Source organism: Pseudophryne corroboree, chromosome 2 (assembly GCF_028390025.1).
Source record: "Pseudophryne corroboree isolate aPseCor3 chromosome 2, aPseCor3.hap2, whole genome shotgun sequence".
NCBI classification, from domain to species: domain Eukaryota; kingdom Metazoa; phylum Chordata; class Amphibia; order Anura; family Myobatrachidae; genus Pseudophryne; species Pseudophryne corroboree.
Genome location: NC_086445.1, coordinates 685,109,370 through 685,133,056, shown reverse-complemented (window position 1 = coordinate 685,133,056; position 23,687 = coordinate 685,109,370). Strand labels below are relative to the sequence as shown.

Sequence of the window (23,687 nt, the reverse complement as noted above, 5' to 3'; positions counted from 1 at the left end):
TGTATTTCATTTCTGTCCATTCTGAGGACGGGGCTTGCTGCCCCGAAACGTTAATGGGATGAATTAAACTGTTTTCTATGGTTTTCCTGTCTCTGAGTGCCGTTTTCAATTGGATTGCTATTTCTTTGCTCTAACTGGCACCAGAGCAAGCTGATGTGATTTGAGTGCCGGCACATACTGGAAGTTTATATATATATATATATATATATATATATATATATATATATATATATATATATATATATATATATATATATATATATATAAATAAATATATATATATATATATATATATATATATATATATATATATATATAGAGAGAGAGAGAGAGATATTATATATATATATATATATATATATATATATATATATATATATATATATATATATATATATTAATAATAAGACCAATCTCAGACTTGGGCATCTTGACAGCTCCCACAATACCAGCTTACCTTAACATCTCTGTGGGCAATATTGATGGCGTGTAAATACTGGATAGCCTCGCCGATGCTTTTCATGATGTCAGAAGCCTCTGAAAACGACAAGAATTCATAATATAAAAAGACAACATCACTAACCTCATCCAGTTAAATCATTATTTTAAAAAGTTGAATTCATTACTGTAAAAAAAAAATAATGTCTTGCATACAGTTGGAATAATTTTATGAACAAGACAAAAAGACCTCCCTGATGTGATTATCTTACAGCCTAATTAAAATATACCAACATTATACCATAATTTATCATCTATTTATTTATTTTTTATTTATTTTTAAGTTTTACATGTGTAGCAATATAATAAAAGGGACAGTATATGACTGATAATGTGAGCTGCATTAGAACATATAGACATACCACGCTCAGTAAAGGCTTGGTCACCTCGGTCTTGAATGCGACTGAACAACTCTCCACCGTCAAGACTGAAAAACAGAACTCAGACATTAGTACAGGACACTTCTACTATACCAGGTATAGTTTATTGTAGATATCACATTGATTTGTTCTCACAAAAGACGTCTGCTGCATGAAACATTGTCAGATTTTGTCTCACCTTCTTCTAGGTCACAAAATCATTTAGACTGAGAATGGGCAGCGATATAAAATGTGATGCCTTACAGAGCCCATCTGCAGACATCACCAAAGGATAAAAGGTGCCCCAGAGCACCCTATTTGTATGCCATTTCCCCAGTTATCATCCTCATTCACCACTTGCCTTTGTCTTGTTACCGTCACCTAACTCTCAAAGTGGGTGATGCCACCCACTGGCTGATGCTGGATTACCCTAGGTGGCAAGGGGGCATACTGAACCTTTATTGCTAGGACCCACACACAGCCAAAGCAGGCAAGTCCTATGGATAGAACTCTATAATTATTTTGCTAAATATGTGAATTGCTTTTTGTGTTATAAATATACATTTGGATTATCTTATTCATATCATTGAATCAATTCTGTTTTAGGTTATTAAATTAAAAAAAACGAGATCCATTTAACAAGAAAAAAAAAAAAAAACACAGGTGGAATATAGCACCCACTCGGATTGGTTTAGGTAGCTTCTACTGGTATTTAACACTACAGTGTTATGCAGTGAGCAGTGCTACTGTAATTTAACACGCAGCATTTTTTTTTTTTAATACAGTCCTGACAAATGAGGAGGCAGAGAGAGTAGAAGGGAGACCGTACTTGTTGTTAAATACAAAGCCCATACAGTTTGTATGGATTTGTTATGGTAAAAATCTTGCCGTTGATAACGTTATTTCTCCTAAGTCCACAGGAAAACATTGGGATATGATGACGTGACAGCGGATTTACACCAGTCAGTCAAAGCTTTCGGCCCCCCAGCATGCAACGGGCCTGTACATATATCCCCGCCTCCTGGCTCAAGCAAATCAGTTGTTTTTCCAAAGCTCAAGGCAGATGCATCATAGAGAGCCCTAATCAGGCGACAAGAACACACATGCACACCCTTCTATACAAAAAGGAAGAGGTTAGTGAGTGAAAGGATCCTCAAATCAGGTGCGTCAGGGTGGGATCCCTGTGGACTTAGGAGAAAGAACGTTATCAACTGTAAGTTTTACCATAACGAATATTTCTCCGGCAGGGTACACAGGTTATCCACAGGATAACATTGGGATGTCTCAAAGAAATTTAGTGGTGGGGACGCTCCTGATTGGATGGGAGAATCCTCCGCCCAAAGTCAGCGTCCTGAGAGACAAAAGGTATCAAAGACAATGTCGAATGAATGTGTTAATGGAAGACCACTTGGCTGCCTTACATATCTGTTCAGCTGAAGCACCACATTGTGCTGCCCATGATGGACCTACCTTACGAGTAGAGTAAGCAGAGACATTAGCCGAAACGGAACAGGGAGATCAGCTTGAGAGTATGCTTCTGAAATTGTCATCCGAAGCCATCTCGCCAGTGTCTGCTTGTCAGCAGGCCATCCTCTCTTGTGAAAACCGTAGAGAACGAAGAGAATATCTGTCTTTCTGATAGCACTGGTAAATCCACATACATCCTTAAGGCACGGACTACATCCAATGATGCATCTCCCGCTGAAAGGTCGGCCCCTGGAAGACAGGGATTACAATTTCTTCGATAAGGTGGAATTTAGACACCACCTTAGGAAGATACCCAGATTTGGTTCTAAGAACCGCTCTATCTGGATATAAAAAAAAAAAAATAATACACACAACAGAAAAGGAGGGTGACATAACAATGCCCCTAAATCTGAAACTCTTCTAGCTGAAGCAATAGCCAGTAGAGAGAGAACTTTAGCTGTCAACAATTTAAGATCCACTCGTTTAAGTGGTTCAAATGGGGCAACTTGAAGAGCCTTTAAATTAAACTTAAGTCCCAAGGCACTGTAGAAGGAACAAAAGGAGGTTGAATGCGCAGCATTCCCTGGAAAAAAGTGTGCACATCCTGTAGGTTAGCAATTACCTTTTGGAACCATACAGTTAATGCTGACACTTGTACTCTCAAGGAAGCCATTCGTAGACCTTTGTCCATTCCTGCCTGAAAAAATGCCAGGACTCTGGAAACTCTGAACGCCCTAGGGTCAAATTTCCGGTCACTGCATCATTGAATAGTTTTGCCATATTCGGTGACAAATGCGAGCTGAGGAAGGTTTCCTTGCTCTGAGCATAGTTTGAATTACCAGTTGTGAGAATCCTCTTGCTTTCAGGATGGAAGTCTCAAGAGCCACGCCGTCGAAGACAGTCGATCCAGGTGTTTGTGATAGCAAGGACCTTAGTTCATCAACAACCTCTGCAGATCTGTGTACCAATGTCTTCTGTGCCAAGCTGGAGCTATTAGTATCACGGCGCCCTATCCTTGTTTTACCTTTTGCATTACCCTGGGTAACAGGACGATTGGTGGAAACACATAGGCTAGATAAAAGTCCCACCTCACTGACAAGGCATCCACAAAGATCGCTCTGGGATCCTTTGTTCTTGACCCATATGCGAAAACTTTGTTGTTCTGGCATGACTCCATGAGATCCATCACTGGTAACCCCCATTTGTCTACCAGATTTTGGAAGACCTCTGGGTGTAAACCCATTCGTTTGCATGAATGGCGTGTTGACTGAGAAAATTCGCTTCCCAGTTCAGGACTCCCAGAATGAACACTGCAGACAAGGCTGGAAGATGAAGTTCTGCCCACTTTAGTGTGTGACTTACCTCCTTCATTGCATTCTGGCTTCGAGTCCCTGATGGTTGAGGTACGCTACTGCCGTTGCATTGTCCAAGCGGATTTGGACTGGTTATCCCTAAAGAATGTCCTTTGCCTGAATAAGTGCTATATATTTGGCCCGAAGTTCCAATATATTTATTGGCAGGCAATTTTCTTCCTTGGTCCACTGCAACTCCTTCCTGACACTGCTCCCCAGCCCGTTGTCTGAATTTCCCAACCTGATATCCAAAAAGGGTCTCCCTTTGTTCAGATGGGATGTATGTAGCCACCAGGCTAATGACCTCCTTACTCCCAGTGGAAGGACCATAGTCTGTTTTTATTGTCTGATGACAACCATTCCATTTGGAAAGGATCAGACGTTGCAGAGGCCTCGAATGGAACGGAGCATACTCCACCATGTCGAATGTCGACACCATCAACCCCATCATACGCATTGCGGCGTGAATGGATACCCTTTGACTGTGTAACGGCTCCTGAATCCTTAACTGAATCTTGGATATTTGTTCAGAGGAAGAAATACTCTCTGAAGACCCATAATCCAGCACAGCCCCCAAATGAGTCATCCGTTGTGCTGGAACCAGGGACGACTTTGCCCAATTTATGAGCCAACAGTGTCTCTGTAAACAAGCTATTGTCTGTTGCAGATTATACTGAAGCAATTCCTGAGACTGTGCCAGGATTAATAAATAGTCAAGGTATGGAAAAATCCTTATCCCCTGCTGACGGAGATAAAATGCCATCACCACCATAATTTTGGTGAATACTTTGGAAGCTGTGGCCAGTCCAAAAGGTAGGGCCTGAAACTGAAAATAATGCTGGATGATAGAAAACCTGAGATAACACTGATGGGACAGTGCTATAGGAACATGAAGGTAAGCATCCTGGATATCCAGGGATACCATAAAATCCTCCGGCCCCATGGTCAAAATAATGGAACGTAAAGTCTCCTTATGAAACCGAGGCACCCAAATGTACTTGTTCAGCGCTTTGAGACAGAGTATGGGCCAGAACGACCCATTTGGCTTCTGGACTAGAAATAGGTTGGAATGAAAACCTTGTCCTCGTTGTGCAGGAGGAACTGGAACTATCTCTCCTGACTGAAGCAACTTCTGTAAAAAAAAGAGGCGATCTCCCAGCGATGCTATATATACGTTCCAAATGGGTGAGACTCTTGTTCCTCAAACAAAAAACATATTATACAACATGTTTGTTAGTTGCTCTGAATATGTCCACCAATGATTTCCAAGGTCGTCACTCCCGGCAACTGACCTGTGTTAAGTGTGATGCGTTCACATAATGGTTTCTTTAACACTTTCTACAATCTTCCAACCCACGACTTATCTACACCAGGCTTACCTTGAATATAAGCCCTATGTGCAATAAAAAGGTATCCAGCCATTCCGTTCTCCCCACACGAAAAGTTTCCAATGACAGCAGATATGGTGAAAAAATAAGATTTTACTCACCGGTAAATCTATTTCTCGTAGTCCGTAGTGGATGCTGGGAACTCCGTAAGGACCATGGGGAATAGCGGCTCCGCAGGAGACTGGGCACAACTAAAGAAAGCTTTAGGTCACCTGGTGTGCACTGGCTCCTCCCACCATGACCCTCCTCCAAGCCTCAGTTAGGACACTGTGCCCGGACGAGCTGACATAATAAGGAAGGATTTTGAATCCCGGGTAAGACTCATACCAGCCACACCAATCACACCGTATAACTCGTGATACTATACCCAGTTAACAGTATGAATATAACTGAGCCTCTCAACAGATGGCCCAACAATAACCCTTTAGTTAGGCAATAACTATATACAAGTATTGCAGACAATCCGCACTTGGGACGGGCGCCCAGCATCCACTACGGACTACGAGAAATAGATTTACCGGTGAGTAAAATCTTATTTTCTCTGACGTCCTAGTGGATGCTGGGAACTCCGTAAGGACCATGGGGATTATACCAAAGCTCCCAAACGGGCGGGAGAGTGCGGATGACTCTGCAGCACCGAATGAGAGAACTCCAGGTCCTCCTCAGCCAGGGTATCAATTTTGTAGAATTTAGCAAACGTGTTTGCCCCTGACCAAGTTGCAGCTCGGCAAAGTTGGAAAGCAGAGACCCCTCGGGCAGCTGCCCAAGATGAGCCCACCTTCCTTGTGGAATGGGCTTTTACAGATTTTGGCTGCGGTAGTCCAGCCGCAGAATGCGCCAGCTGAATTGTGCTACAAATCCAGCGAGCAATAGTCTGCTTAGAAGCAGGAGCACCCAGTCTGCTGGGTGCATACAAGATAAACAGCGAGTCAGTTCTCCTGACTCTAGCCGTCCTGGAAACAATTTTCCAAGGCCCTGACTACGTCCAGTAACTTGGAATCCTCCAAGTCCCTAGTAGCCGCAGGCACTACAATAGGTTGGTTCAAGTGAAAAGCTGATATCACCTAAGGGAGAAACTGGGGACGAGTCCTCAATTCTGCCCTATCCATATGGAAAATCAGATAAGGACTTTTATATGACAAAGCCGCCAATTCTGATACACGCCTGGCCGAAGCCAAGGCCAATAACACGACCACTTTCCGCGTGAGATATTTTAGATCCACGGTTTTTAGTGGCTCACACCAATGTGATTTTAAGAAACTCAACACCACGTTGAGAACCCAAGGTGCCACTGGAGGCACAACCGGGGGCTGAATATGCAGCACTCCTTTTACAATGTCTGAACTTCAGGTACTGAAGCTAGTTCTTTCTGGAAGAAAATCGACAGAGCCGAGATCTGTACCTTAATGGAGCCTAATTTTAGGCCCATAGACACTCCTGCTTGTAGGAAATGCAGAAATCGACCTAGTTGAAATTCCTCTGTTGGGGCCTTTTTTGGCCTCACACCAAGCAACATATTTTTGCCATATGCGGTGAAAATGTTTTGCAGTTACATCTTTCCTGGCTTGAATCAGCGTAGGAATGACTTCCTCCGGAATGCCCTTTTCCTTTAGGATCCGGCGTTCAACCGCCATGCCGTCAAAACGTAGCCGCGGTAAGTCTTGGAACAGACAGGGCCCCTGCTGCCGCAGGTCCTGTCTGAGCGGCAGAGGCCATGGGTCCTCTGATATAATCTCTTGAAGTTCTGGGTACCAAGCTCTTCTTGGCCAATCCGGAACCACGAGAATCGTTCTTACTCCTCGCCTTCCTATTATTCTCAGTAGCTTTTGTATGAGAGGCAGAGGGGGGAACACAAACCGACTGGTACACCCACGGTGTTACCAGAGCGTCCACAGCTATCGCCCGAGGGTCCTTTGACCTGGCGCAATATCTTTTTATAGCTTTTTGTTGAGGCGGGACGCCATCATGTCCACCTGTGGCCTTTCCCAATGGTGTACAATCCTTTGGAAGACTTCTGGATGAAATCCCACTCTCCCGGGTGGAGGTCGTGTCTGCTGAGAAGATCTGCTTCCCAGTCGTCCACTCCGGGAATGAACACTGCTGACAGTGTTAACACATGATTTTCCGCCCATCAGAGAATCCTTGTGGCTTCTGCCATCGCCATCCTGCTTCTTGTGCCGCCCCGTTGGTTTACATGGGCGACTGCCGTGATGTTGTCTGATTGGATCAGTACCGGCTGGTTTTGAAGCAGAGGCCTTGCCTGACTCAGGGCATTGTAAATGGCCCTCAGTTCCAGAATATTTATGTGTAGGGAAGTCACCTGACTTGACCAAAGTCCCTGGAAGTTTTTTCCCTGTGTGACTGCCCCCCAGCCTCAAAGGCTGGCATCCATGGTCACTAGGACCTAGTCCTGTATGCCGAACCTGCGGCCCTCTTGAAGATGGGCACTCTGCAGCCACCACAGTAGAGACACCCTGGTCCTTGAAGACAGGGTTATCAGCCGATGCATCTGAAGCTGTGATCCGGACCACTTGTCCAACAGGTCCCACTGAAAAGTTCTTGCATGGAACCTGCCGAATGGGATTGCTTCGTAGGAAGCTACCATTTTTTCCAAGGACTCGCGTGCAATGATGCACCGATACCTGTTTTGGCTTCAGGTGGTCTCTGACTAGAGATGACAGCTCCTTGGCTTTCTCCTCCGGGAGAAACACTTATTTCTGTTCTGTGTCCAGAACCATCCCCAGGAACAGTAGACGTGTCGTAGGAACCAGCTGTGACTTTGGACTGTTTAGAGTCCAACCGTGCTGTTGTAACACTTTCCAAAATAGTGCTACCCCGACTAGCAACTGCTCCTTGGACCTTGCCCTTATAAGGAGATTGTCCAAGCACGGGATAATTAAAACTCCCTTTATTCGAAGGAGTATCATCATTTCGGCCATTACCTTGGTAAACACCCTCGGTGCCATGTACAGTCCAAACGGCAGTGTCTGGACTTGGTAATGGTAATCCTGTACCACAATCTGAGGTACTCCTGGCGAGGATGGTAAATGGGGACATGCAGGTAAGCATCCTTGATGTCCCGGGATCCCATGTAATCCTCCTCGTCCAGGCTTGCAATAACCGCCCTGAGCGATTCCATCTTGAACTTGAATTTTTTTATGTATGTGTTCAAGGATTTTAAATATAAAATGGGTCACACCGAACCATGCGGTTTCGGTACCCCAAACCGTGTGGAATAGTAACCCCGTCCTTGTTGAAGTAGGGGCACCTTGAGTATTACCTGCTGGGAATACCGCTTATTAATTGCCTCTAGCGCAGCCTCCCTGCTTGAGGGAGTTGTCGGCAAGGCATATTTGAGGAAACGGCGGGGGGGGAGACATCTCGAATTCCAGCTTGTACCCCTGAAATACTACTTGAATGAAACAGGGATCCACCTGTGAGCGAGCCCACTGATCGCTGAAATTTTTGAGACGGCCCCCCACCGTACCTGGCTACACCTGTGGAGCCCCCGCGTCATGCTGTGGACTCAGAGGAAGCGAGAAAAGAATTTTGATTCTGGGAACAGGCTGACTGGTGCAGCTTTTTCCCTCTTCCCATGTCTCTGTACAGAAAGGAAGCGCCTTTGACCCGCTTGCTTTTCTGAAGCCGAAAGGACTGTACCTGATAATACAGTGCTTTCTTAGTCTGTGAGGAAACCTGAGGTAATGGATACGAGGTCCCAGAGACCATCCCCAAATAATTCCTCACCCTTATAAGGCAGAGTCTCTATGCGCCTTTTAAAGTCAGCATCACCTGTCCATCTAATACCCTCCTGACAGAATGGACATTACATTCATTTTGGATGCCAGCCGGCAAAATATCCCTCTGTGCATCCCTCATATATAAGACGACGTCTTTAATATGTTCTCATGTTTGACAGGGTCACCGACCACGCTGCAGCAGCACGATCTGCAGGTCTCAGTCTAGTACCTGAGTGTGTAAATACAGACTTCAGGATAGCCTCCTGCTTTTTATCAGCAGGTACCTTCAAAGTGGCCGTATCCCAAGACGGCAGTGCCACCTTTTTTGACAACCGTGTGAGCGCCTTATCCACCCTAGGGGATATCTCCCAGCGTAACTTATCCTCTGGCGGGAAAGGGTACGCCATCAGTAACTTTTTAGAAATTACCAGTTTCTTATCTGGGGGAACCCACGCTTTTCACACACTTCATTCATTCATCTGATGGGGGAACAAAACACTGCCTGCTTTTTCTCCCGAAACATAAAACCCTTTTTTTTTTTAGTGGTACTTGGGTTAATGTCAGAAATGTGTAACACATTTTTTATTGCCGGGATCAAGTCACGGATGTTCCTAGTGGATTGTGTATATGTCTCGACCTTGTCGACACTGGAGTCAGACTCCGTGTCGACATCTGTGTCTGCCATCTGAGTGAGCGGGCGTTTTTGAGCCCCTGATGGCCTTTGAGACGCCTGGGCAGGCGCGGACTGAGAAGCCGGCTGTCCCACAGCTGTTACGTCATCCACCCTTTTATGTAAGGAGTTGACACTGTCGGTTAATACCTTTCACCTAACCATCCACTCTGGTGTCGGCCCCACAGGGGGCGACATCACATTTATCGGCATCTGCTCCGTCACCATATAAGCCTCCTCATTAAACATGTCGACACAGCTGTACCGACACACCGCACACACACAGGGAATGCTCTGACTGAGGACAGGACCCCACAAGGCCCTTTGGGGAGACAGAGAGAGAGAGTATGCCAGCACACACCAGAGCGCTATATAATGTGGGGATTAACACTATAACTGAGTGAAATTTCCCCAATAGCTGCTTGTATGTATAATATTGCGCCTAAATTTAGTGCCCCCCCTCTCTTTTTAACCCATTGAGCCTGAAAACTACAGGGGAGAGCCTGGGGAGCTTTCTTCCAGCTGCACTGTGAAGAGAAAATGGCGCCAGTGTGTCTGAGGGAGATAGCTCCGCCCCTTTTTCGCGGACTTTTCTCCCGCTTTTTTCTGGATTCTGGCAGGGGTATTTACCACATATATAGCCTCTGGGGCTATATATTGTGGTATTTTTGCCAGCCAAGGTGTAATTATTGCTGCTCAGGGCGCCCCCCCCCCCAGCGCCCTGCACCCTCAGTGACCGGAGTGTGAAGTGTGCATGAGGAGCAATGGCGCACAGCTGCAGTGCTGTGCGCTACCTTGGTGAAGACTGATGTCTTCTGCCGCCGATTTTCCGGACCTCTTCTTGCTTCTGGCTCTGTAAGGGGGACGGCGGCGCGGCTCCGGGACCGAACACCAAGGACTGGGCCTGCGGTCGATCCCTCTGGAGCTAATGGTGTCCAGTAGCCTAAGAAGCCCAATCCGGCTGCAAGCAGGCGAGTTCGCTTCTTCTCCCCTTAGTCCCTCGCTGCAGTGAGCCTGTTGCCAGCAGGTCTCACTGAAAATAAAAAACCTAAATCTATACTTTATTTCTAAGGGCTCAGGAGAGCCCCTAGTGTGCATCCAACCTCGGCCGGGCACAAAATCTAACTGAGGCTTGGAGGAGGGTCATGGTGGGAGGAGCCAGTGCACACCAGGTGACCTAAAGCTTTCTTTAGTTGTGCCCAGTCTCCTGCGGAGCCGCTATTCCCCATGGTCCTTACGGAGTTCCCAGCATCCACTAGGACGTCAGAGAAAATATCTTTTTTATTCCAAAAGTTATTTCCCCAAACAATAGGGATAAAAACAGTTCATAAAATAATAAAACAACATCAAAGGGGTACCCTGTTTCAAAAGAACAAGGGCCACTTCCAATGGTCCCGGTAGGATGGATTAGGTAAATTTCACCAATTTTGAGAGATTTATAGGGGAAAAATTACCCGCAAGATAATGTCTACCACCATGGAAGATAGCTGCCCAGGGTCCTCCTTTAAATAACCAACGCGTTTCGGATTAACAATCCTTCCTCAGGGTATACAGTGGAAGTGACCCCCTGGTCCTTTTATACCTATCTGACTATGACACATTTCCACTATAGCCAATCGGGTTCCACTATTTCTAAAAAAGCTTATACTTTCCACATTTGGATCTACAAATGTTATAAAACGTTTACATGTATATACATCACCATATTAAGCTGTCTATTGTCCTCAAATAACTAACATAAATCCATAAAAAATCATTATTTCATATAATTGGTTAAATGGATACTCTGACACAGATCACTGCACCCATCCTTCATTATGGGGAGACATCCCTCATCCCGGGTATAAACAGCCACAATTTACAGAGAGTCCATATATCACGTGACACCACGTGACACCGCGTGTGTCCGGCCGGAAATCCCTCTCCGCCTTGTGTATGCTGGTTTCCTTGGAGACCGCACGTCTCCTGTTCCAGTCATCTATAGCAGCTAACAGCCGGAAGTGTCTCTCTCGTAAATCGTGAACTGCCTCTTGCAAAGCCCTGGCCTTCGGTTCCACTGAAGATGGGCTGGTACAAAAAAATCTGAGGAGGGTATTCCTTGAAGGCCAATACATAACCGTGAGATACCGCTTCTTGCACCCAGGCATCTGTGGTAGACTGCTGCCAGATCTGTGCAAACTGAAGAATTCGGCCTCCCACCCTGGGTTCCCCAAGGTGGGGGCCCGCACCATCAGGCTGATGGCTTATCTTCTGATTTGGAAGCTGGTCCTCTGGTAGCCCAATGCTTTTTAGTCTTACTGGACTTGTTGGATTGGGACTGTTTGCCATCACCCTTTCCTTTCGCTTTTCCTTGATTATGAAAAGCTGGAAATCTGGGTTTGAATGTGTGTGTGGAAGGAAACTTAACTTTTTTGGAGTTTGCTTCGGACTCCAAAATACTGTTTAAATCTTTACCAAAAAGAGTATCTCCAGTAAAAGGCAAAGACTACAGAACCTTTTTGGATTCTGAGTCAGCTTTCCATGTACGTAGCCAAACCGCTCTGCGAGCTACTACTGCAGAGGCTGATGTCTGAGAGGCAATTGTACCGCTATCCAAGGGTGCTTCTTCCATAAAAATAGCTGCCTGTTTGATATGTGCAATGTGGGATTTTTGCTCTCTAGATGCCATTGAAAGGTCATCCTCCAATGCATCAGCCCAGGCTGCCAGTGCTTTTGCCATCCAAGCTGAAGCCATGGCTAGTCTTATGATTACCCCAGACAAGGGGAAAATGGTTTTAAGAAAACCCTGTATTTTCCTATCCGTGATATCATTTAATGATGTTGAAGGCAGAGGTAATGTAGATTTTCGCACCACTCGGACGACATGCGTATCTACTTTGGGAGCAACCTCCCTTTTTAAACAATCCCCAGCCGGAAGAGGATAATGGGAATTCCATTTCCTTGGAATTCTAAACTTCTTACTGGGTGTAACCCAAGCCTCTTGCATAATTTCCGTCAACTGTTCTGACCCAGGAACCTCAGTCCTAGCTGTTTTAGGATGTTTAAACACAGGTGCCTTGGATTTTAAACACAGGCTCTGCCGCCTCCTCTAAGGAAAGAATGGCTTTCATTGCACTATGTCTACCGAATTGAGTCCTTCCTCCTTGTCTTCGTATGCAGACCCAGAGTGTGATGAGTCCTCATCCTCAGACGAGTCCTCAACTGATGTGTAGACTGAAGATGTTGTTTCATATCTATGTGATTTACTTACCACCGGCCTTTCAGCCTGTTTTTGTTGAAATGCTGCCACTTTCCCTGCTGAGTGTAATAAACCCCAGTTGGAAGATTAACAGGAAAACCTATCCCTGGTATTGGAGCTGGCATTACGCAGGGGTTAACAGGGAAACCTATCCCTGGTAAAGGAGCTAGCATTATCCGCTCAGCTATACTGGATAATGCCTGTGCAAAAGTAGCCCATGGGGGTTCAACGTGAACCTGTACCTGCCTTGGATTATTTAAAAGGCTTCGGTGAAAGCTAAAACAATTTGCACATAAGCCATTTTGAACCAGATCCTGAGAGGTATTTTCCTCACCTGTGCCACTCTTAGACATGATAAATACATCACACACCTTTACAGTGTTACTACACAATACGTGACTGTAATCACTTTAAATTTTGTTAAAGTGAAACACAATCCGACCCTACCCTGCTTTGCACCAGCACTGAGGATCGGAATACACAGGAAAAACTGACAGAAATTTAGTAAATAGTATACAAAGGTTTGCGCTAGGTGCTATGTGAGCTGCTCCGTTAAAAAGAGGGTAAATATAATAAATATGTATAAGGAGCGCTATGTGTATTTTGTGAGTCTAAATATGCGCTTATACCTGTAAACAAAAGAAAAGATTAATAGTGATGTTTACAGCTCTTTTCTGATTTAGTAAGAGGGAGTCCATTTTTATTTGAGGCTGTTTCATTTTCAGCTGTGAAACAAGGCAAGTAGTGTTAGGGACAGGTTTGCCCTCACCAAAACATCTGATTGCAAGTGCGACTAGCAGAGCCGGCAAACAGGAACTCCTAATTAAACTAAAAACGGACTCCATCTTACTAAATCAGGAAAGAGCTGTAAACATCACTACTATTCTTTTCTTTTGTTTACAGGTATAAGCGCATATTTAGAAATATAGTAAAGTCAGCAATTACACTAGCAATCAGTCACAGATTATACATTAGTATAATAAGCAATATGAGCACATAATCAACTACAAATACATTTCAAGAATGTACGAGAAACATATTACTGGATTACCTTATATAGGAGTTTTTACCGTATTCAGTCCCACAGCGAAAGAAAACAGCAACAGTTTACAGACTCATATGCATCAAGCACTTACTGAAAAGGTAGATAAAGACTTAGGGGGTCATTCCGACCCGATCGCACGCTGCAGTTATTCGCAGCGATCAGGTCGGAACTGCGCATGCGCTGGCGTACACTGGCGCATGCCGGATGTCGTTACCTAACGCTCACCTCTGCCTGATTGACAGGCAGAGGCGCTCGCTGGGCGGGAGGGGGTGGCACGGCGGCGTTTGGCCGGCATTTTCGGGACGCGGTCCGGTCTTGGCCGGACCGTTCGGTGGGCGGGCTGCAGCGGCTGCGTGATGTCACAGGCAGCCGCTGCGACCCAGGGCAGTGACGAGTAACTCCCGGCTAGCTGCAGGAGATGCGCTGGCCGAGAGTTACTCTTCAAGTACAAAAGCACTGCTGCTGTGCGATGCTTTTCTACTTGTGCTGGGGAGGCCGGACTGCGGGATAGACTAGCCCTGTACTGGGCGTCCCCCCGCATGTCTGGGTAGATGATCGTAGCTGTGCTAAATTTAGCACAGCTACGATCAACTCGGAATGACCCCCCTTAGTGCTGTATTGCCCGGCTCGGAGAGTGGGATACAGGGAGAATTCACCCCGCTTACACAATCGATCAATAAGTTAGCGAACACAGAGTGAACCCAGACGCTAATAGTGTACACACTCACCCCGTGAACCTACAGTGAACACAGACACCCAATTGAACACTGACGCACCAGTCACACAGCCGCCTATGCTACGACTGGGTCCTATTACATACGCAGCGTCTCAGATGGAAGTGGGAACTCCGTTCATGGCGGGAAACTCGGAGGAAACTGGTCATGAACCGGGGGGAGGGACGACCAAGGGAGCTTCTGACTCCCCACTGCTGACTTCAACCCTAGGGATCGCGGAACCGATGATTTACCTTCTCCCCATGCTCCGGCCACAGCCTGGGAACATCTGCTGGACTTGCTAGTACATCCTACACAGATGCCCGCCGAAACAGCACTGTACACGTGGGTAAGCGTTGTCGCGATCCGGTGGGGAGTTGTTGGCGCAACTCTTTCTAAGGTACATATAATACGCTTTTTAGTAAGACTATGAATTTAAAATAAAAAAAATCTTATGGCTGCTAAAAACCAGAGGCCTATTGACCATGGTCCGGCTACTGCCGTACCATACAAAAAACTGATTTGCCTGAGCCAGGAGGCGGGGATATATGGACGGGCCCGTTGCATGCTGGGAAGCCGAAAGCTTTGACTGTTTCCTACAAATCCACTGTCGCGTCATCATATCCCAATGTTATCCTGTGGATAACCTGTGGACCCTGCCAGAGAAAAAGCAGCCAAGCGCTGCTCACTCCAATTAGACAAACTGCACTATCTGCCCTAATAGATACCATAAAGGTGCTTAACATTAGGGTGCATTTAACATTAGAAAAGAGTGATATATCGCTCATTGTTAAATGAGGCCCTTTAATTTAAGTTTTGAATAGTTAGTTTGCCCCACTGCACTGTAATATTTTGCTGGTTATGTCCTAGAGGTCTTAACCATCAAAATGGGGGAACATCTTATTACAGACTATGAAAAACCTATGAATAGAAACGCATTGTTTTTGGCAGATCTTTACATCACATTAATAATTTACTCACTAGGACCATTTTCTTGCAATAGAAGGACAGCTAGTGAAAACGAGATTATGAATACTTGATTGGATGACATGGAGATTGTGGGTAAACACATTAATTAATAAAAAAAAAAAAAAAAGGATTTACCAGTAGGTATTAAAATACTATTCTCCTAGTCCGTAGAGGATGCTGGGGACTCCAAAAGGACCATGGGGTATAGACGGAATCCGCAGGAGACATGGGCACACTATAAGACTTTGAATGGGTGTGAACTGGCTCCTCCCTCTATGCCCCTCCTACAGACCTCAGTTATAGGAACTGTGCCCAGGGAGACGGACATTTCGTGGAAAAGGATTTTTGTTACACTACGGGTGAGATACATACCAGCTCACACCACAAACACACCGTACAACTGGATTACCAGGAAACCAGAGAACAGTATGAGCAAAAAATAGCAACAAGCTGAACATAACCGATACACAACCTTCATGTAATCGAAACAACTAACAATACAACTGCAAGTAACAGTCCGCACTGGGATGGGCGCCCAGCATCCTCTACGGACTAGGAGAAAGGGATTTACCGGTAGGTATTAAAATCCTATTTTCTCTTACGTCCTAGAGGATGCTGGGGACTCCAAAAGGACCATAGGGTCTATACCAAAGCTCCAGACCGGGCGGGAGAGTGGGGACGACTCTGCAGCACCGATTGAGCAAACACGAGGTCCTCATCAGCCAGGGTATCAAACTTGTAGAACTTAGCAAAAGTGTTTGAACCCGACCACGTAGCTGCTCAACAAAGTTGAAGTGCCGAGACCCCTCGGGCAGCCGCCCAAGATGGGCCCACCTTACAGGTAGAATGGGCCTTCACTGACTTCGGTAACGGCAATCCAGCCGTAGAACGAGCGTGCTGACTCTGGTTACAAATCCAGCGTGCAATAGTCTGCTTGGAAGCAGGATTTCCAATCTTGTTGGAAGCGTACAGGACAAACAGAGCTTCCATTTTCCTAACCAGAGCCGTTCTGGCGACAAAATTTCAAAGCTCTCACGACATCGAGAGATTTTGGCACCGTCACGGCATCCGAAGCCACAGGCACTACAATAGGTTGATTTATGTGAAACGAAGAAACCACCTTCGGCTGAAATTGTTGACGAGTCCTCAATTCCGCTGTATCCACATGGAAAATCAAATATGGGCCCTTGTGAGACAAAGCCGCCAATTCAGACACCCGTCTGGCGGACGCCAAGGCCAAAAGCATGACCACTTTCCAAGTGAGAAATTTCAACTCATCCTTTCGCAAAGGTTCAAACCAGTGAGACATAAGAAATTGCAACACCACGTCAAGATCCCACGGTGCCACGGGTGGCACAAACGGGGGATGGATATGCAGAACTCCCTTCACGAAAGTCTGAACTTCAGGAAGGGCGGGCAATTCTTTTTGAAAGAAAATAGATAATGCCGAAATCTACACTTAGATGGAACCCAATTTCAGGCCTGCATCCACGCCTGCCTGCAAAAAATGGAGGAAACGACCTAGCTGAAACTCCTCCGCCGGAGCTTTCTTAGCTTCACACCACGACATATATTCGCCATGACCTCCTATCTATCCTTAAGTAGAGTGGGGATGACATCCCCGGGAATACCCTTTCGAGCTAGGATTTGGCGTTCAACCTCCACGCCGTCAAACGCAGCCGAGGTAAGTCCGGAAATACGCATGGCCCCTGCAGTAACAAGTCCTCTCTGAGAGGAAGCGGCCAATAATCTTCTATGAGCAATTCCTGAAGATCCGGATACCAGGCCCTCCGTGGCCAATCTGGAACGACGAGTACTGCCGGAACTCTTGTTCGTCTTATGATCCTCAACACCTTTGGAATGAGAGGAAGTGGAGGGAACACATATACAGACTGAAACACCCACGGAGTTACCAGGGCGTCCACTGCACTGGCTTGGGGGGGTCCCTTGACCTGAAACAATACCTCGGAAGCTTCTTGTTGAGGCGAGACGCCATCATGTCTATTTGAGGAACTCCCCAATGCCTGGTCACTTCTGCAAATACCTCTTGATGAAGAGCCCACTCTCCTGGATGGAGATCGTGTCTGCTGAGGAAGTCTGCTTCCCAGTTGTCCACGCCCGGAAGGAAGACTGCTGACAGAGCGCTCACATGCTTTTCCGCCCAGCGGAGAACCCTTGTGGCCTCCGCCATCGCCGCTCTTTGTTCCGCACTGGCGGATTACGTACTCTACCGCAGTTACGTTGTCCGACTGAATGAGGACCGGTAGACCTCGAAGAAGGTGTTCCGCTTGCAGTAGGCCATTGTAAATGGCTCTTAACTCCAGAACGTTTATGTGGAGACAAGTTTCCTGGCTTGACCATTTTCCCTGGAAACTTCTTCCTTGTGTGACTGTACCCCAGCCTCCGAGACTTGCATCCGTGGTCAGTAGGACCCAATCCTGGATTCCGAACCTGCGTCCCTCTAGAAGGTGAGAACTTTGCAGCCATCACAGTAGAGAAATTCTGGTCCTGGAAGATAGACTTATTTTCCGGTTTATGTGCAGTTGAGACCCGGACCATTTGTTCAGCAGGTCCCACTGAAACACCCGGGCATGAAACCTGCCAAACAGAATGGCTTCGTAAGACGCAACCATCTTCCCTAGCATTCGAGTGCATTGATGAATCGACACTCTTGCCGGTTTCAGAAACTCCTTGACCATGCAATGGCTTTCCAGAGCTTTTTCCGCCGGAAGAAACACTCTCTGTAGTTCCGTGTCTAGGATCATGCCCAAGAAGGGCAGCCGAGTTGTCGGGATCAACTGAGACTTTGGCAAATTTGGAATCCAACCATGATGTCGCAGAACGGTCAGGGAGAGTTTCACATTTCTTAGCAACTGCTCCTTTGATCTCGCCTTTATCAGGAGATCATCCAAGTACGGGATAATTGTGACACCCTGTTAGCGTAGGAGTACCATCATTTCCGCCATCACTTTGGTGAAGACCCTCGGGGCCGTGGAAAGCCCAAACGGCAACGTCTGAAATTGGTAATGACAATCCTGCACTGCAAATCTCAGAAAGGCCTGATGTGGAGGATATATCGGGACGTGTAAGTAGGCATCTTTTATGTCGACTGACGCCATAAAATCCCCCCCTTCCAGGCTAGAGATCACAGCTCGAAGAGATTCCATCTTGATCTTGAAAGTTTTCAAGTACAGATTGAGGGATTTTAGGTTCAGGATCGGTCTGACCGACAAAGAGGCTCGAATAGAACCCTTCCCCCCATTGGGACGGGGGAACCGGGACAATGACCCTCTGCTGACACAGCTTTTGTATCGCCGCATTTACTACTTCCCTTTCTGGGATAGAAACTGGCAAGGCTGATTTGAAAAATTGGCGGGGGGGGCATCTCCTGAAACTCCAGTTTGTACCCTTGGGACACTATGTCTAAGACCCAAGGATCTAGGCCCGACTGAAACCAGACCTGACTGAAGATTCGGAGACGGGCCCCCACCTGCACGGACTCCCGAAGGGGAGCCCCAGCGTCATAGGGTGGACTTGGCAGAGACGGGGGAGGACTTTTGGTCCTGGGCGCCAGACACAGCAGGCGACCTTTTTCCCCTTCCTCTACCTTTTGAAGCGAGGAAGGACGAGCCCCTTCCCTTTTTGTATTTATTAGGCCGAAAGGACTGCATCTGATAATGGGGCGCCTTTTTCTGTTGTGCGGGAACATAAGGAAGAAAAATAAGATTTTACTCACCGGTAAATCTATTTCTCGTAGTCCGTAGTGGATGCTGGGACTCCGTAAGGACCATGGGGAATAGCGGCTCCGCAGGAGACTGGGCACAACTAAAAGAAAGCTTTTGGTCTACCTGGTGTGCACTGGCTCCTCCCTCTATGACCCTCCTCCAGACCTCAGTTAGGATACTGTGCCCGGAAGAGCTGACACAATAAGGAAGGATTTTGAATCCCGGGTAAGACTCATACCAGCCACACCAATCACACCGTATAACTCGTGATACTATACCCAGTTAACAGTATGAACAATAACTGAGCCTCTCAACAGATGGCTCAACAATAACCCTTTAGTTAAACAATAACTATATACAAGTATTGCAGACAATCCGCACTTGGGATGGGCGCCCAGCATCCACTACGGACAACGAGAAATAGATTTACCGGTGAGTAAAATCTTATTTTCTCTGACGTACTAAGTGGATGCTGGGACTCTGTAAGGACCATGGGGATTATACCAAAGCTCCCAAACGGGCGGGAGAGTGCGGATGACTCTGCAGCACCGAATGGGCAAACTCTAGGTCCTCCTCAGCCAGGGTGTCAAACTTGTAGAATTTAGCAAATGTGTTTGACCCCGACCAAGTAGTTGCTCGGCAAAGTTGTAGAGCCGAGACCCCTCGGGCAGCCGCCCAAGAAGAGCCCCCTTCCTCGTGGAATAGGCTTTCACTGATTTAGGATGCGGCAGTCCAGCCGCAGAATGTGCAAGCTGAATCGTACTACAGATCCAGCGAGCAATAGTCTGCTTTGAAGCAGGAGCACCCAGCTTGTTGGGTGCATACAGGATAAACAACGAGTCAGTTTTCCTGACACTAGCTGTCCTGGAAACAAATTTTCAGGGCCCTGACTACGTCCAACAACTTGGAAGCCTCCAAGTCTTTAGTAGCCGCAGGCACCACGATAGGTTGGTTCAAATGAAAGGCTGATACCACCTTAGGGAGAAACTGGGGACGAGTCCTCAATTCTGCCCTATCCATATGGAAAATTAGATAAGGGCTTTTACATGACAAAGCCACCAATTCTGACACACGCCTGGCCGAAGCCAAGGCCAACAGCATGACCACTTTCCACGTGAGATATTTTAATTCCACGGTTTTAAGTGGCTCAAACCAATGTGACTTTAGGAAATCCAACACCACGTTGAGATCCCAAGGTGCCACTGGAGGCACAAAAGGGGGCTGAATATGCAGCACTCCCTTAACAAAAGTCTGAACTTCAGGTAATGAAGCCAGTTGTCTCTGGAAGAAAATCGATAGAGCCGAAATCTGGACCTTAATGGAACCCAATTTTAGGCCCATAGTCACCCCTGACTGTAGGAAGTGCAGAAAACTGCCCAGCTGAAATTCCTCCGTTGGGGCCTTCCTGGCCTCACACCACGCAACATATTTTCGCCAAATGCGGTGATAATGGTTTGCGGTCACTTCTTTCCTAGCTTTAATCAGCGTAGGAATGACTTCCTCCGGAATGCCCTTTTCCTTCAGGATCCGGCGTTCAACCGCCATGCCGTCAAACGCAGCCGCGGTAAGTCTTGGAACAGACAGGGCCCCTGCTGCAGCAGGTCCTGTCTGAGCGGCAGAGGCCATGGGTCCTCTGAGATCATTTCTTGAAGTTCCGGGCACCAAGCTCTTCTTGGCCAGTCCGGAACAATGAGTATAGTTCTTACTCTTCTCCTTATTATCCTCAGTACCTTGGGTATGAGAGGAAGAGGAGGGAACACATAAACCGACCGGTACACCCACGGTGTCACTAGAGTGTCCACAGCTATCGCCTGAAGGTCTCTTGACCTGGCGCAATATCTTTCTAGCTTTTTGTTTAGGCGGGACGCCATCATGTCCACCTGTGGCCTTTCCCAAAGGTTTACAATCAGTTGGAAGACTTCTGGATAAAGTCCCCACTCTCCCGGGTGGAGGTCGTGCCTGCTGAGGAAGTTGCTTCCCAGTTGTCCACTCCCGGAATGAACACTGCTGACAGTGCTAACACATGATTTTCCGCCCATCGGAGAATCCTTGTGGCTTCTGCCATCGCCGTCCTGCTTCTTGTGCCGCCCTGTCGGTTTACATGGGCGACTGCCGTGATGGTGTGACTGGATCAGTACCGGCTGGTTTTGAAACAGGGGTTTTGCCTGACTTAGGGCATTTAAAATGGCCCTCAGTTCCAGAATATTTATGTGTAGGGAAGTCTCCTGACTTGACCATAGTCCTTGGAAGTTTCTTCCCTGTGTGACTGCCCCCCAGCCTCGAAGGCTGGCATCCGTGGTCACCAGGACCCAGTCCTGTATGCCGAATCTGCGGCCCTCTTGAAGATGAGCACTTTGCAGCCACCACAGCAGCGACACCCTGGTCCTTGGAGACAGGGTTATGAGCCGATGCATCTGAATATGCGATCCGGACCACTTGTCCAACAGGTCCCACTGAAAAGTTCTTGCATGGAACCTGCCGAATGGAATTGCTTCGTAGGAAGCTACCATTTTTCCCAGGACTCGCGTGCAGTGATGCACCGACACCTGTTTTGGTTTTAGGAGGCCTCTGACTAGAGATGACAGCTCCTTGGCCTTCTCCTCCGGGAGAAACACTTTTTTCTGTTCTGTGTCCAGAACCATCCCCAGGAACAGTAGACGTGTCGTAGGGACCAGCTGTGACTTTTGAATATTTAGAATCCAACCGTGCTGTTGTAGCACCTCCCGAGATAGTGCTACCCCGACCAACAACTGCTCCCTGGACCTCGCCTTTATCAGGAGATCGTCCAAGTACGGGATAATTAAAACTCCCTTTTTTCGAAGGAGTATCATCATTTCGGCCATTACCTTGGTAAATACCCTCGGTGCCGTGGATAGACCAAACGGCAACGTCTGGAATTGGTAATGACAATCCTGTACCACAAATCTGAGGTACTCCTGGTGAGGATGGTAAATGGGGACATGCAGGTAAGCATCCTTGATGTCCAGTGATACCATGTAATCCCCCTCGTCCAGGCTTGCAATAACCGCCCTGAGCGATTCCATCTTGAACTTGAAATTTTTTTATATATGTGTTCAAGGATTTAAAATTTAAAATGGGTCTCACCGAACCGTCCGGTTTCGGTACCACAAACATTGTGGAATAGTACACCTTGACTATCACCTGCTGGGAATACAGCTTGTGAATTGCCTCTAGCACTGCCTGCCTGCCTGAGGGAGTTGTTGGCAAGGCAGATTTGAGGAAACGGCGGGGGGGAGACGTCTCGAATTCCAGCTTGTACCCCTGAGATACTACTTGAAGGATCCAGGGATCCACCCGTGAGCGAGCCCACTGATTGCTGAAGTTTTTGAGACAGGCCCCCACCGTACCTGGCTCCGCCTGTGGAGCCCCAGCGTCATGCGGTGGACTTGGAGGAAGCGGGGGAGGACTTTTGTTCCTGGGAACTGGCTGTATGCTGCAGCTTTTTCCCTCTACCTCAGCCTCTGGGCAGAAAGGACGCGCCTTTAACCCGCTTGCCCTTATGGGGCCGAAAGGACTGTACCTGATAATACGGTGCTATCTATGGCTGTGAGGGAACATGGGGTAAAAATGCTGACTTCCCAGCTGTTGCTGTGGAAACGAGGTCCGAGAGACTATCCCCGAACAACTCCTCACCCTTATAAGGCAAAACTTCCATGTGCCTTTTAGAATCTGCATCACCTGTCCACTGCCGAGTCCATAACCCTCTCCTGGCAGAAATGGACATTGCACTTATTTTAGATGCCAGCCGGCAAATATCCCTTTGTGCATCTCTCATGTATAAGACTGCGTCTTCAATATGCTCTACGGTTAGCAATATAGTGTCCCTGTCTAGGGTATCAATATTTTCCGACAGGGAATCTGACCACGCAGCTGCTGCACTGCACATCCATGCTGAAGCAATAGCTGGTCTCAGTATAATACCTGTGTGTGTATATATACAGACTTCAGGATAGCCTCCTGCTTCCTATCAGCAGGCTCCTTTAGGGCGGCCGTATCCGGAGACGGTAGTGCCACCTTCTTTGACAAGCGTGTGAGCGCTTTATCCACCCTAGGGGATGTTTCCCAACGTGACCTATCCTCTGGCGGGAAAGGGTACGTCATTAGTAACCTTTTAGAAATTACCAGTTTCTTATCGGGGGAAGCCCACGCTTCTTCACACACTTCATTTAATTTCTCAGATGGAGGAAAAACTACTGGTAGTTTTTTCTCTCCAAACATAATACCCTTTTTTGTGGTTCCTGGGGTAACATCAGAAATGTGCAACACATTTTTCATTGCCTCAATCATGTAACGTGTGGCCCTATTGGAAGTTACATTAGTCTCATCGTCGTCGACACTGGAGTTAGTATCCGTGTCGACATCTGTGTCTGCCATCTGAGGTAGCGGGCGTTTTAGAGCACCTGATGGCTTTTGAGACGCCTGGGCAGGCACAGGCTGAGAAGCCGGCTGTCCCATATTTGGTATGTCGTCAAACCTTTTTATGTAAGGAGTCGACACTGTCG

The 23,687-nt window shown here is 47.0% G+C and overlaps 1 protein-coding gene across 1 annotated transcript in view; it reads right to left on the bottom strand.

Moving 5' to 3' along the window:
• MAPKAPK2 (MAPK activated protein kinase 2) overlaps positions 1–23,687 on the bottom strand; it is a 209,888-nt gene that overhangs the window by 109,869 nt on the left and 76,332 nt on the right. Inside the window, exons 3-4 of the mRNA XM_063955175.1 lie at positions 861–925; positions 458–537 (exon numbers count right to left, since the gene is read on the bottom strand). Coding sequence (XP_063811245.1) covers positions 458–537; positions 861–925 — 145 coding nt within the window. The remainder of the gene's footprint in view (positions 1–457; positions 538–860; positions 926–23,687) is intronic.